This window comes from Salvelinus fontinalis, chromosome 15 (genome assembly GCF_029448725.1).
Source record: "Salvelinus fontinalis isolate EN_2023a chromosome 15, ASM2944872v1, whole genome shotgun sequence".
Taxonomy (NCBI): Eukaryota; Metazoa; Chordata; class Actinopteri; order Salmoniformes; family Salmonidae; genus Salvelinus; species Salvelinus fontinalis.
This window is the reverse complement of record NC_074679.1, coordinates 37,630,030-37,645,027: the sequence shown is the minus strand read 5'-3', so window position 1 is coordinate 37,645,027 and position 14,998 is coordinate 37,630,030. Positions and strand designations below refer to the sequence as shown.

Here is a 14,998-nt window from a genome sequence, read left to right as displayed (position 1 = left end):
GAGAGAAAGAGACAGAGAGAGAGAGCGAGAGAGGGAGAGAGCGAGAGAGAGTGAGAGAGAGGGAGAGAGAGAGAGAGAGGGAGAGAGAGAGAGCGAGAGAGAGAGGGAGAGAGAGAGGGAGGGAGAGAGAGGGAGCGAGAGAGAGAGAGGGAGAGAGCGAGAGAGACCTTGTATTTAAACAATCGTACTTGGTAATTGAACTGTGCTCAAGGACAGGCACCTGAAAAAGCTGCCCTGTCAGCAGACCTGTAGTGATTGCATCCCCTCCAGTATAAGGAAGTGAGGTGGGAGAGAGTGGATATTGCACAGCCATTCTCTTAAAATACACAACACAATTTCTGTGTGCCTGCCTGTGCCTTGTCATTGAATTTTCACGGAGCAATAACATGGTATGAGCTATATTAGTGGACTACTTACTGTATGTGTATAAGAATAGCTATGTTGGATAAATATCACTGAGTTCATTAATAAGGGTGTTATAGTATTAGGCATAGATAAGCAGAGAGAATAGTGTTTAATAGTCCATGGGCCAGTTGGAAAATGTGTCCACTTTATTTTGGCAACCATGGCTATGCCCACATAGGATGACAATGCCCTAATCCACAGGGCACGAGTGGTCGCTGAATGGTTTGATGAGCATGACAACGATGTAAACCATCTGCCATGGCCGTCTCAGTCACCAGATCTCAACCCAAATGAACACTTATGGGAGATTCTGGAGCGACGCCTGAGCGTTTTCAACCACCATCAACCGAATGATGGAATTTCTCGTGAAAGGATGGTGTCGGTTCCCTCCAATCAAGTTCCAGACACTTGTAGAATCTACACCAAGATGCATTGAATCTGTTCTGGCTCGTGGTGGCTCAACACCTTATTAAGACACTTTATGTTGGTGTCTCCTTCCTTTTGGCAGTTACCTGTATTTGTTTTAGGGAAATTGGTCATACTGGGAAAGAATGCAAGTCCAAGAGATTGAATCTGGTAACGTATTGGTTTTATAGTTGTCACCTATAATAGTCTGCTGTGTAGCAATACTCAGCATGCTAAGATAAAAGGTGTTCTCTGTCATTTGTTGAGTTGTCCCAGCAAGTTAACACAAAGATTTAGGTAAAGACAAATTATCTCTTAAAATCACAAAGGTGATTAAAAGCTCTTCTGTACCTGACATCATGATCTTAAAAGTGCACGCTAACCTTCAACCTTCTAAGTTATTTAATGAAATATTGTATGTTACCTCATTTTGTAGCCATAAGTTCAGTGAATGGTTGGCAAATTTAATAAAAATTCTGCAATTGGTCATTAGAAAAAATCCAGCCTTTTAACAACTGGACTAATGCTGGTGCCCTCGACAACCCTCAACAGCCACTAACCAATACATTTTTCAGTAGGCCCTATTCTACAATATACAAATAGTGTAACTGTGCACCATCTATAAAGGCTGTCAACCTAAGGCTTTAATACTTCACCAGCTTTGTAAGTTGATACCCTCATCATTAGGTGGTTTGTTATAATGTTATGTTGGAATGCAGTGTATTTGACAGGATTCAATACACAGATTGTATATTTAACAATACGGCATAATCTTGTATATCATTAGTATATAATGTTTGAAAAGAAGAAATTAGGGATGCAAATACCGATCAGAAACAGATATATAAATAGTGTTTAAGGCAACAACAACAAAAAATGTTGCTAATATTTTACAAAGACTATATATTTTGCAAACCTGGCTAAATTAGTTGTGTTAACTGCATAACTATAGTCATTTTTGTATTATCATTAGGCATATTCCACATTTTATTTGAAGAATTGTGGCAATGTCAGACCAATCCAATTAAAACCAATGGAGCTGGTTGGCAGCCATATTGGAAAATGTGTACCCTGTAGTTAAATCAGCAATACCTATGCATCATTGTTTAGACCTTTACTAGCTTTATGTAAAATTTGGGACACTCAATATGAAGGAATTTTGCGAAAATGGGTTACCTGTACCTCTGCTGGATGTAATGCATTCCTATGGGATTTTATATAGGGTGCAATGTACTAGGCAGATTTCACATCACATTTCTTGATGTTAACACAATTTATAGAATCATATTGCATATTATTTTAACCTTTTACTGCAGTGGGCTAAATCCGAGTCACACAGATTGTTTCTTGGTAGTCTTAAACAAATCTACTTTGAAACCCAAGTACGCACCTCAGACTAGAAGTCGACCAATTAATCGGAATGGCCGATTAATTAGGGCCGATTTCAAGTTTTCATAACAAAATCGGTATTTTTGGACACCGATTTGGCCGATTTTAGTATTATTATTATTTTTTTTACACCTTTATTTAACTAGGCAGGTCAGTTAAGAACACATTCTTATTTTCAATGACGGCCTAGGAACGGTGGGTTAACTGCCTTGTTCAGGGCCAGAACGACAGATTTTTACCTTGTCAGCTCGGGGATTCAATCTTGCAACCTTACAGTTAACTAGTCCAACGCTCTAACCACCTGCCTTACATTGCACTCCACGAGGAGCCTGCCTGTTACGCGAATGCAGTAAGAAGCCAAGGTAAGTTGCTAGCTAGCATTAAACTTATCTGATAAAAACAATCAATCAATCATAATCACTAGTTAACTACACATGGTTAATGATATTACTAGTTTATCTAGCGTGTCCTGCATTGCATATAATCAATGCGGTGCGCATTCGCGAAAAAGGACTGTCGTTGCTCCAACGTGTACCTAACCATAAACATCAATGCCTTTCTTAAAATCAATACACAAGTATATATATTTTTTAACCTGCATATTTAGTTAATATTGCCTGCTAACATGAATATCTTTTAACTAGGGAAATGGTGTCACTTCTCTTGCAACAGAGTCAGGGTATATGCAGCAGTTTGGGCCGCCTGGCTCGTTGCGAACTGTGTGAAGACTATTTCTTCCTAACAAAGACAGCCAACTTCGCCAAACGGGGGATGATTTAACAAAAGCGCATTTGCGAAAAAAAGCACAATCGTTGCATGACTGTACCTAACCATAAACATCAATGCCTTTCTTAAAATCAATACACAGAAGTATATATTTTTAAACCTGCATATTTAGCTAAAGGAAATCCAGGTTAGCAGGCAATATTAACCAGGTGAAATTGTGTTACTTCTCTTGCGTTCATTGCACGAAGAGTCAGAGTCAGGGTATATGCAAAAGTTTGGGCCGCCTGGCTCGTTGCGAACTAATTTGCCAGAATTTTACGTAATTATGACATAACATTGAAGCTTGTGTAATGTAACAGGAATATTTAGACTTATGGATGCCACCCGTTAGATAAAATAAGGAACAGTTACGTATTTCACTGAAAGAATAAACGTTTTGTTTTCGAGATGATAGTTTCTGGATTCGACCATATTAATGACCTAAGGCTCGTATTTCTGTGTGTTATTATGTTATAATTAAGTTTATGATTTGATAGAGCAGTCTGACTGAGCGATGGTAGGCACCAGCAGGCTCGTAAGCATTCATTCAAACCGCTGTTTATGACTTCAAGCCTATCAACTCCCGAGATTAGGCTGGTGTAACCGATGTGAAATGGCTAGCTAGTTAGCGGGGTGCACGCTAATAGCGTTTCAAACGTCACTCGCTCTGAGACTTGGAGTCGTTGTCCCCCTTGCTCTGCATGGGTAACGCTGCTTCGAGGGTGGCTGTTGTCGATGTGTTCCTGGTTCGAGCCCAGGTAGGAGCGAGGAGAGGGACGGAAGCTATACTTTTACACTGGCAATACTTAAGTGCCTATAAGAACATCCAATAGTCAAAGGTATATGAAATACAAATCGTATAGAGAGAAATAGTCCAATAAGTCTATAATTACAACAACCTAAAACTTCTTACCTGGGAATATTGAAGACTCATGTTAAAAGGAACCACCAGCTTTCATATGTTCTCATGTTCTGAGCAAGGAACTTAAACGTTAGCTTTCTTACAAGGCACATATTGCACTTTTACTTTCTTCTCCAACACTTTGTTTTTGCATTATTTAAACCAAATTGAACATGTTTCATTATTTATTTGAGGCTAAATTGATTTTATTGATGTATTATATTAAGTTAAAATAAGTGTTCATTCAGTATTGTTGTAATTGTCATTATTACAAATAAATTTTAAAAATCGTCCGATTAATCGGTATCGGCTTTTTTTGGTCCTCCAATAATTGGTATCGGTGTTGAAAAATCATAATCGGTCGACCTCTACCTCATACACATGGTTCTGGCCTTAAAAAGAGAAGACACCTGTACCATGTCAGATATAGAGATGAAATGTATTACATTTTGAGTTTGCATTCCAATATTACACTTTGTATACATCACAGAAGATAAAAACCGCTTGACATAGAAACACCAGAATTTCAGACTGTTTAAAAAAAATAAAAAAATAATATGAATTATGAAATTATGAAAATTATTAACATTCCACCCATGAGGCCACTAGTCATTTGAAAGCAGGAAAAGATTTTAATCAATAGACATCAGTGAATGCTTCTGAAAGATTTTCTAAGCGTTTCAATGTAATATTTTTGAAATGGCAAAAAAATTCTGCAATTCTGACTGCTTTTTTGGAATATTTTTTGAATCAAATCAAATCAAATTGTATTAGTCACATGCCCCGAATACAACAGGTGTAGACCTTACAGTGAAATGCTTACTTACCTAACCAACAATGCAGTTTAAAAAAATACGGATAAGAATAAGAAACAAAAGTAACAAGTAATTAAAGAGCAGCAGTAAAATAACAATAGCGAGACTACATACAGGGGGTACTGGTACAGAGTCAATGTGTGGGGGCACCGGTTAGTTGAGGTAATATGTACATGTAGGTAGAGATATTAAAGTGACTATGCATAGAAGCTGCCCCATCAGCAGACCTATTCTGCTAATATTTACCTAAATAAATATAACTAACATACTTGGGCCATCATTTTGGGTTTTACCGATTGTAACACAATTTAAGCCATTATTGGTGTTATTACACCAATGATTTATTCAGTTATGGCCATGCTCAATAAATTCAGTTCCTCCCCATCTAAATCAATGGCGGCCATCTTGAAAATAGGCTGCTGGGACTGAATATAGACAAAATCTATGGTGGCTGAATTTTGCTGAAATAAAATAACTTCCCCAATGGTTATCCTCGTTCTGTGTGAAATTTGGTGCAGTTGTCATCTCGGGTACCATGTGATAACAGAGCACATCACAATAATAATGTCCATTCTGGCTCGATATATCCCAAAATTCTTACATGTATGACCTTTGACCCCCCCAAGGTGGGCCCCTAGAGATGTAATTATCATTCCAATTGTTTCATACCTTAATATGTGTTATATTATGAAGTTAATAACATACCAAATTGCCTAAGTTTGAGAAGATCGCTCCTTTATAATACAAAATGAAATGTCATAACCTCAATCCTGTTGGCCGAACTAACCGCATAGGGATCATAACATATAATGCAGTGCTAACCACATTTAGCTACCTCTGATACGTGGGTATCATACCAAAATATAACCCACAGACATAAACCTTAATGAAAATCATCATTAGACTTTGCCACCTCAAAGTGGAAAAATATGTGAAATTTAGCCTGCTGGCCCATGGGCACTATAACAGGTGTTTTTCTATGAGCCCAACACTACCACTTAAAGTACACATGACACAGTCTAAAGATGATACAAATGCCAGCCAGTCAGTCAGCCAGCCACGCCTGAAAACTACACAGCAAAAACAAAAACGTACGATCAAGCAGTGTGCTGAGCAGCATCATGAAGTGAGTAATAAAACACATCTCTCTCTGTAGACAAGCCTTGTTGTGCTTTAATGCAGCAGCTCCAACCCGTTGGCTGCACCGTTGTACCTTTTTACCCAGGATGCATCTTCTTTACGCATCTCTCGCTCTCTACTCTGACCTTCACAGTAACCATGCAGTTACACACACACACACACACACAGAGGAAAGAGGGAGAACAACGGTAATCAACAGTGCCGGGGACCATACGTGTGCAGCCAGAAAGAGAGACACACACCAGAAAGCAGAAATCAATCCTAATTGTGATAAATAAACAGAGTTATACACCTCTGTTCTCTACCTATTCAATATCCAATCGATAGGATTGGATAGTGTGTTCTCTGTACCATGGTTTTACAGCAACACACCCTATCTAGTGCACCATCGCCATCGTTATGAAAACAACCAATAAGGAGGGCTGTGGCTGTGATGTGAAAGGGATATATTTTGAATAAGGTCCAAACATTGTTTTCTGATAATAACGCATTAGTCTTCCTTTCTGGCATGACTGTTTCCTTGAACATTTGCTTTGGTACAACGCTCTCCCTCACACAAAAAAAGGCAATTTCATCTAACATGTTTCTACTATTTCAGTTGACATGAAAATGGTTTAAAAGACGAGTAGAAACATGTTTTACAATAAACCTATATGTACATTGCTGCCTGGTTCAAGTCGTGTATGACAAGTGAAAATTACAGTAAGGCCTACCTCTATCATTGTAAACAATAATTATGTACTGAAACAATTTCATTTCTTTGTGTGTTCTTACAAATATTGACATTGAAAGGCAGAGGGTAAAATAATGCAATGCTTTAATATTTGAGACCACTAGCAAAAAATGCTTGGCTCCCTCTGTTATTCCATCAAAATAAAAGTAAAATGTGGCATCATTTTCAACTAAACATAGCCGAATGCTTTGCCTACAGCAACTACACCATCACATTGCTCCCCTCTCCATTCTCCAGACTATAGCAATCATAGTTATACTCATTCTTAATTATATTTTATAAATCTTCTGAAGTGAACAGAATAGGAAATAGGACAATTTAGCACTTTTGTTTGCCCAAAGGGAGGGAAATGGTTTGTGAAAGAATGCCAACTTTGCGGTTAGTTACTCTGTTGTGTGTGAACTCAAGCCAACACCGTCTCTCTCTCTCTCTCTCTCTCTCTCTCTCTCTCTCTCTCTCTCTCTCTCTCTCCCCCCTCTCTCTCTCTCTCTCTCTCTCTCTCTCTCTCTCTCTCTCTCTCTCTCTCTCTCTTTAAATTTCACCACTTAATCCAGCCAGCAGAGTTGTTTGCCCTAGTCAGTCAGTCAGGATGGCATTAGTCAGATTACACCACCTTGAGGACAGCAACAACTATAACCCCCCCCCCCCCCCCCCCACTTTGGCAAACATCAGGATGCTATTAAGAGGGGCATTAAATTAAATATATTCACCTAGTCCTTCAATCAGAATTCTCAGACCCAAGTGTTATTAAGTTCAACTCTCAAGTGGAGCAGAATAACAGATCAGAGTCTGATTTACTTCTGCAGACTGGCAATAGGAGACAGGTGATAAAGAAAGCACTCATGCACAGGCTATGAAGTTTCCCCCCTCAAAATTAATTCCATCTTCAAGATTCCTATCTCTCAGATATAGCCCAGAATGGCACACAAATATGCTCCTGCCAGAGAGATTACTAGAGACTGACTTAGCATAAACATTCCCTGCTGCTGCTGGCTGGATGCTGCTGCTGCAACTGTAAATGTACTGAATGAAATGGTGAATTAGTGAAATAGCAGGGTGCACTCAGACCAGGAAGTTAGTAAATGTTTAATTAGAGTTATTAACAATATGTGTATAGAATAATAGTAATTCATAATAGCAAGTAGGCCTATTGACAATAATGGTCCATGTCAAGTTTTCGCTATATTTTCTTTTCCTCACAAACCCATAACAATGTACCAGATTAAGCTTATAGTTCTTGAATGACAGCTAACCTTCTTTTCCTTTTAGAGAAGAATTTACAGCAATGTATCATTACAATGCAGCACAATCATGTGTTAGATACAATGTGTCCTAACAAGTTACACCCCAGTAAACATTGATAAACCCTTGGTTCAATTCAATAAAAGCACTGGCAGTGTATTCAATAACACACAAGCGCCTTCACAAAGTATTCACACCCCTTTACTTTTTCCACATTTTGTTGTGTTACAGCCTGAATTTAAAGTTGATACAATTGAGATTTTGTGTCACTGGCATACATAATGTCAAAGTGAAATAATGTACCAAAAAAAAAGTCAAATAACTTACAAAGGAAAAGCTGAAATGTCTTGAGTCTATAACTATTTAAAAAAAAGAATGGCTGAGATAGGAGAAAACTGAGGATGGATCAACAACATTGTAGTTACTCCACAGTACTAACCTAAATGACAGTGAAAAGATAGAAGCCTGTAAATAATAACAATATTCCGAAACATGCATCCTGTTTGCAATAAGGCACTAAAGTGAAAAACATTTAAACATTTAGCTAAGAAATTAACTTTAAATCCGGAATACAAAAGTGTTATGTTTGTGGCAAATCCAACACAACACATCACTGAGTACCACTCATCATATTTTCAAGCATGGTGGTGGCTGGATCATGTTATGGGTAACTTGTCATCGGCAAGGATTAGGGAGTTTTTTAGGATAAAAAAAGAAACGGAATATAGCTAAGCACAGGCAAAATTCTAGAGGAGAACCTGGTTCAATCTGCTTTCCAATAGACACTGGGAGACAAATTCGCCTTTCTAGGGAGTTTTTCCTAGCCACCGTGCTTCTACACCTGCATTGCTTGCTGTTTGGGGTTTTAGGCTGGGTTTCTGTACAGCACTTCGCGATATTAGCTGATGTACGAAGGGCTATATAAAATAAACTTGATTGATTTAAATTCCCGTTTCAGCAGGACAATAACCTAAAACACAAGGCCAAATATACACTGGGGTTGCTAACCAAGACGACGTTGAATGTTCCTGAGTGGCCTAGTTACAGTTTTGACTTAAATCGGCTTGAAAATCTATGGCAAGACTTGAAAATGGCTGTCTAACAATGACCAACAACCAACTTGATAGAACTTCAAGAATTTTTTTAAGAATAATGAGCAAATATTGTACAATCCAGGTGTGCAAAGCTCTTAGAGACTTACCCAGAAAGACTCACAGCTGTAATCGCTGCCAAAGGTGATTCTAACATGTATTGACTCAGCGGTGTGAATACTTATGTAAATGAGATATTTCAGTATTTCATTTTCAATAAATTTGCTTAAATGTATAAATGCATGTTTTCACTTTGTCATTAACAGGATATTGTGTGTAGATGGGTGAATGTTTTATTTATTTAATCCATTTTATATTCAGGCTGTAACACAACAAAATGTGGAATAAGTCAGGGGGATGAATACTTTCGGAATGGATTAAAACTGTCTGCTATGACATTGTCAGTGTTTGTAATAAACTCAGATCCTAAAGGGGGGGGGGGGGGGGGGGCAAAAGGACGTAGCTATAGCATAATTAATGTTTATATTATTTGTGAAAATACAACTCATTGCTGCCTTCAAGAGCCACTTTAAACTCCAGATATTAACATACCATAATTCATTTCAATCTAATCACCTGCTTGTTTTTCAAAACATGCAAATGGACTATAATACAATTTGACTGTCGCAGCCACAGTGTTGTCCTTAACTACAAGTCTACTACAACCATTACCAGAGGGTGATTTCTGATCTGACAATACAGAGTAATCCATGTGCTACATTTAAAGTTCCTCAACAGCTGGTTGCTGGTGTATGCTAATTTCGCTCTCACATAAGCTTCAGACTGACTGAGGTTCCGCTGCAAAACAGCATGCAGAGAATCACCACTACCGCACACAGCCTGGCCTAGCAAGCAGCTTTTCCATCTACACAGAAACAAACAGCGGCATTGTCATCGATGAATGAATATGTTTACGACAGTTAACAACCTTGCTTAGCACATAAACAATGCGAAAGTGCCTGCATTGCTGGCCAGCACTAGCTGTTCTGTAGTAGCCTATAACATACGCCTTCTCAGTCTATACCTGTTACCCGAACGCCAAGGTCCCCAATTATCAGATGCACTCCTGCTGAAAAGGGCAACATCGAAACTTCTGACATCTCCACTCAAAATTGCATTGCATCTAGTCATAAGCGTCAACGTTTTCATATAGAAAAAGAACAATCCAAGCGTTACCGTTCTCTTCTTGTAGGGTCTTGCTGAATGCTAGGTTTGGTGGGCGCCATCTTCCTGCAATTATTTGATTTCTTACTTTTTTTTCTTCAGATTTATTTTGACATAAAGCCGTGCCGTCTGACAGCAATGCGTCATGTAGACTAGGTGTATTTAAACAAAGCCATAGCGCTGATGTGGACCAGCCGTGCCCCTGTCTCCGTGTATTGGCGTTCATGAGCGTGAAAAACGGAGCAAAAAAAAACCGAGATCGAGCTCCAAAGGCATGCCAAGAAAAGTGAGTGGAAACCGGGGGATGCTTCTCAAATCCAGCTGCTCTCCTGATATATGGAGCTCGGGTTGTAACAGTGGAATTGCTACACTATAAACGGGAACATCGTAGCCTATCTTTACATTTTTCCGCAAGAGCCTCTTGTCTTCGTTGCTTCGTAAAGGATTTTTCTGAGTCTGTTTGTCTGTGCATTTTACAGCTTTTCCTGGCTCGCTCTATGTGAAAAGGGACACATCTTCTCTCCAGCCGGCGCAACAACGCCACTCAGTTGTAGTTGGAAACAGTTATTTTTTTTTGCGTTATACAGGTTGCAATACGCAAATTCCCTTGGAATTGCTTTTTGTTCTGCAATTGGAAGTATCTATACATTTTTGCATTATGACGTTTTCTCACTAAATGAACTGTTTCTGATCATCTTAATAGTTTTGCAGATATTGGACGTGACTATATATCACTAACAACATCAATATTCATAATTGAAATAAAAATATATCCACCTACATACGGTTGTATCTCTGTTTTAAGTAGGCCTATTATTTCATTTGTCTGGCTGTGATTAACTTTTGTAGTCTGATCTAAAAAGCAAGCTATTTTAGTGTAATATAACATAGCATATGAATCACCCATGCATTAGCCTAATTGTTAAAGCATTTGCATTTAAATGAATTATCATTCGAGTGTCACGTCAGATAAACAAGAATGATAGAGTTGAAAACTAGTCTTCAATCAATGACTGGTCAAGGTCACTGACCGGTCATATGCTCTAAATAATTGTGTAACTTTATTTGTTTGTTTGTAAAATGGGTTTACCAGATGCCAAATACAAACTTCAGGAAGGTAATATTCTGATTTAGGGTAAAAGGCCTAGAATAAACCCAAAACGTCCTGATGTAGCATTGCAAATGCAGACAAAGTGTGGATTTTAATTGTGTTAACTTTTTCTTGTTTTGTTATATACTTTTATAGTTTTTTTAAGTTTTTTAAAAACTCTGCTCTTTCAGATTTCATCTGTAATACAGCTAACCACACCAAAATGGTTGTTTTGAAAATATAGCCTACAAAAGTTATTTTATTATATTGGCTAAAATATGATCAAAGAAATGTAATTGCTTTAGAAAAAGTGCCATGGATTATTATTCTCAGCCAATTTGTTTAAACATTTATATTTGAACAGGTTAGCATGTCCCTGTTTGCCATTCAAATGTTCTCTTTCAGACAGCTGATGTGGCCTGTAGCTATAGGCTAATCTATAGGCCTATTTGTTTTACTTGAAACAATATAAGCTGCCCAACATGTTTCATAAAATATAATGAGTCGTTCTAAAATACTTGTGATTTTAACTGTGGGTTGCAAAAGCTTTTAATCATGAATACATGAGTTTCTAATTCAGGCCTGTAATGTCAATGTGGTAACTTTTGCCAGCCATTAAGTCTCTGTATTACACTCTGTTGTTGTTTTGGTATGTTCTGAGAAACTAGCATAGGCCTATATAACATATACCTACCTTAATTATCTTTGATAGGCGTTATAGCCCTTCACGATCAAGTAGCATGTAAAGCATTCAGTGTAGACTAAATATTACCCTAATTATTGATTGTAAAATAGTCTATTGAATGATCGCTCAGAATATGGGCATTTTCATGATCATTCGCTTAAATGTCTCATGGGTAGCCTAATTTAAGTCTTTCAGAATAAGTTGATTGTCTAGCCAAGTGTTGTTTTATGCATCACATTGAACATGCAAATTCATGTAAAGTGACTTACTACATTTGCAGGTTGTAGCCAATTGAACTATTGTTGTTATCCATGTGGCCTATATTGCATAGGCTAAATGGCATAATGTGAAACTTGATAATGCCATATGTTATTAACGTGGTAGGCCTGTCCATGACCATTAAACAACCCAAACTGTTCAGTGACTTATAACATATCCATAAGACTATTATTGTGCCCGTGTCTGAATTAAATAATTTGTGAAATAAAACAATACAAAACACATTTCCCCAGTGGTCAGGTCAACATACCTTTGTTGATAGGACGTGATCCCCTGGACGTTCTGCGGGTTCCCGTTAGTGGTACCGGGGATTCTCCCCACCGCAGGACCTGATGGCATTCCCCCGGCTCCTCCACCTGCCGCCGTCACCTGAACGCTGAAATCCGGGAAGATCCTGATCATCCCTGCTCTGGTAGATTGAACACGCACTGAGTCTATGAAGATTTTTCAAAGAATATCAGCAGTCTTCCCTCCAGCCGAACAAGTCACACCACAATCCCATGAGTGATGGTTACCAGCTCATCGGCCATTCTATGTCTGGATTTCTCTCTGTATCAGCGACGAGTCAACTGCAGCTTTCAGGAGGTTAGCAATGACATTGATGCCGGTGGTGTGAGGGGCAGGAAACGCGTCCTCTACGCAGGGGTGTGTAGGTTGGAGACCGTGGAAAGATAAATTAATATTGTTATTTATCTTTATCTAGATATAATGACAAAATGTTGATGATGTTTTGCCAAATCGGCTACTGCAACTATCACGCGTAATTCTAGCGTAAAATGTTGTGAGAAGTCAAGCCTTATATTTCTGATCTATTCAGAAATTAGATGTATCCATTCAGTTTAGCATTTCCTATGTGTAAAAGTGAAACATTGATTAGAGTTATTGATATCTGGTGATCTAGAAGTTGAAATATAAGAAGTGACAGCCGGTCAGGAAGTTTTAGGCTACCTACAAAGTTAACAGGAGAACAAACTGACAGGCGCTTCTTCGGGAACCGAAGCTCACCAATAAAAAGCTCACCAATAAGATTATTTTGAATTTACTGAAGTTTTATCTCTGTAAGATAATCAAAGAAAATACTGGTTGTTAAGATATTAGAAAAAGAAAGGGCTTAAAGCCACAATCGCGGACCTGTTTCCATTCTCAGTGCGCACAGCATCTTTTTCCAAAATTCCAATCCAATTGTTATTATTACAAACAAAACAATGCAAGTTAACGTTTTGACATGGATTACGTTTTAGATTTACACCATAGACACAACAAAAGTTAGCAATAGTTCGCTAACCAAATCGTTAAACCCAGATTAGAATGAGAGGATTGCAAAAAATGATCTTATGCCCTACCACTATTGTTGGCACACTCGTCACTTCCAAAGTGGACCGATGCTATTTGTAAGGATGCCGAGATGTGATGATAGGCCAGTATGCAAAAAAAATCTCTCAAAAAAACTTCCAAATAACGCTGACGCGTTCAGTTTTTCTCCAACAATTGAAGTGTGATGTTTTCTTATCTTTCTTTGAAGGACTGAACCCCCCTCTCCTCTTGACTGGTGCTCTATCTATCTGTATGTGCTGTTGTTTTTGTGAGGTGTCTCCGGTACAGGTTTCCTCAACTTGCTATGTCCTAATGTGCATCGGATAATTTGTAAATAAGCGTGTTGCTGTCTGTGTGAATTTTCCCATAGACTGTGTTGTTGTGTGATCTGGTAGTGTGCAGCAATGCCATTCCTAGCGCGTGTGAGCTGATGAACTTGGCCTCAGCAGCTGCTGATGCCTCGCGTAAGCGATGCCTGAGCGCGCCGCCCCATTCCAGCCAATCAAAGACCATGACAGGAACGCGCAAAGGATGCTGCAGCAGCGGTAACCCATTGCAGCCCGGGAGACGGGTAAATTCGATTCCATTGAAACTATAACCATTCATTACGCGGGTAAAGCACAAATAAACATACCATCAAGCCATCTCACACCAAAACAGTGCAAGTGTTTGACATATACAGTACAGCCAGTACAAACTAGATACAATTAGACAAAGAACAGGTAAAACAGATGAAGAGTAGTACTTCATAATTCATATATAGACAAGTTGCCTATGAAAACATCTTCACTTTATTTTTAAGATTTTACATTTAAGCCTATATGTTTGCTTGAACTTAATGCTTGCAGAGGACACCAACTCAAATTTCCATAACACATGATACATTCTATAGCATAATGTCCTCCCCTCAGAAGTGCAGAAGCTTATGCATAGTTAATAAACATATGTATACCATGTTAATCAGGGACAGGCCACTACCCCGACTCCTGAGGATCAATTCCCCCCCCCAAAAAAAATGTATCCACGTTTTAGGATCTCAGTCAGGGTCTCAACTTTCTGTTGATAGTTAGAATAGTAGAATACACATGTTGCAAATTCTTGGTGGTACATCAGCAGTTTTTCTCTTGTTATGTCAGTCACTGACAGTCACTCAATTAGCCCATGTCAGCAAAACCATTTTAGATTGTTAAATTAGACTAGCGGCCAGCTATTTAAACTTGTTAATCATGGTCGAATTACCGACCGGGGCCCCCACTGATTTTGATAGTCACTCTCACTCAAATATCATATTAAAAACTGCAAACATTTCTCTCCACCCTATTGCAAAATGTTTAGAATTGCAGGAAATTAGCTGTTAAAATTTTAATATCTTCTCTCCACCCCATGGCAACATGTGTAGAATTGCAACAAACTTGCTTTAACACTGCAACATTTTCACTATGCCCCATGGCAATATGTGTAGAATTCCAGGAAATGAACTCAAAAACTTAAATAGATTTCTCTCCGCTGTCAAGAGAGGGTGGGGGCTGCTTAAATGTTTTTCTTACATGGTGGTGGAGGCCCCCCAACTAAATGTCACT

General features: G+C 38.5%; 1 protein-coding gene across 7 annotated transcripts in view; it reads right to left on the bottom strand.

Moving 5' to 3' along the window:
- Nucleotides 1–13,851, bottom strand: part of LOC129811911 (neuronal PAS domain-containing protein 3-like) — a 219,638-nt gene extending 205,787 nt beyond the window's left edge. For 4 of the 7 annotated variants that reach the window (XM_055863664.1, XM_055863662.1, XM_055863661.1 and 1 more), the window contains exon 1: nucleotides 12,355–13,851. In XM_055863664.1, coding sequence (XP_055719639.1) covers nucleotides 12,355–12,506 — 152 coding nt within the window. In that variant the 5' untranslated portion in view covers nucleotides 12,507–13,851. Of the gene's footprint in view, nucleotides 1–10,062; nucleotides 10,992–12,354 lie in introns of those variants that run through there. The other 3 variants (XM_055863660.1, XM_055863665.1, XM_055863663.1) reach the window with 3 other exon arrangements.
- Between the last annotated feature and the right edge of the window lie 1,147 nt (nucleotides 13,852–14,998).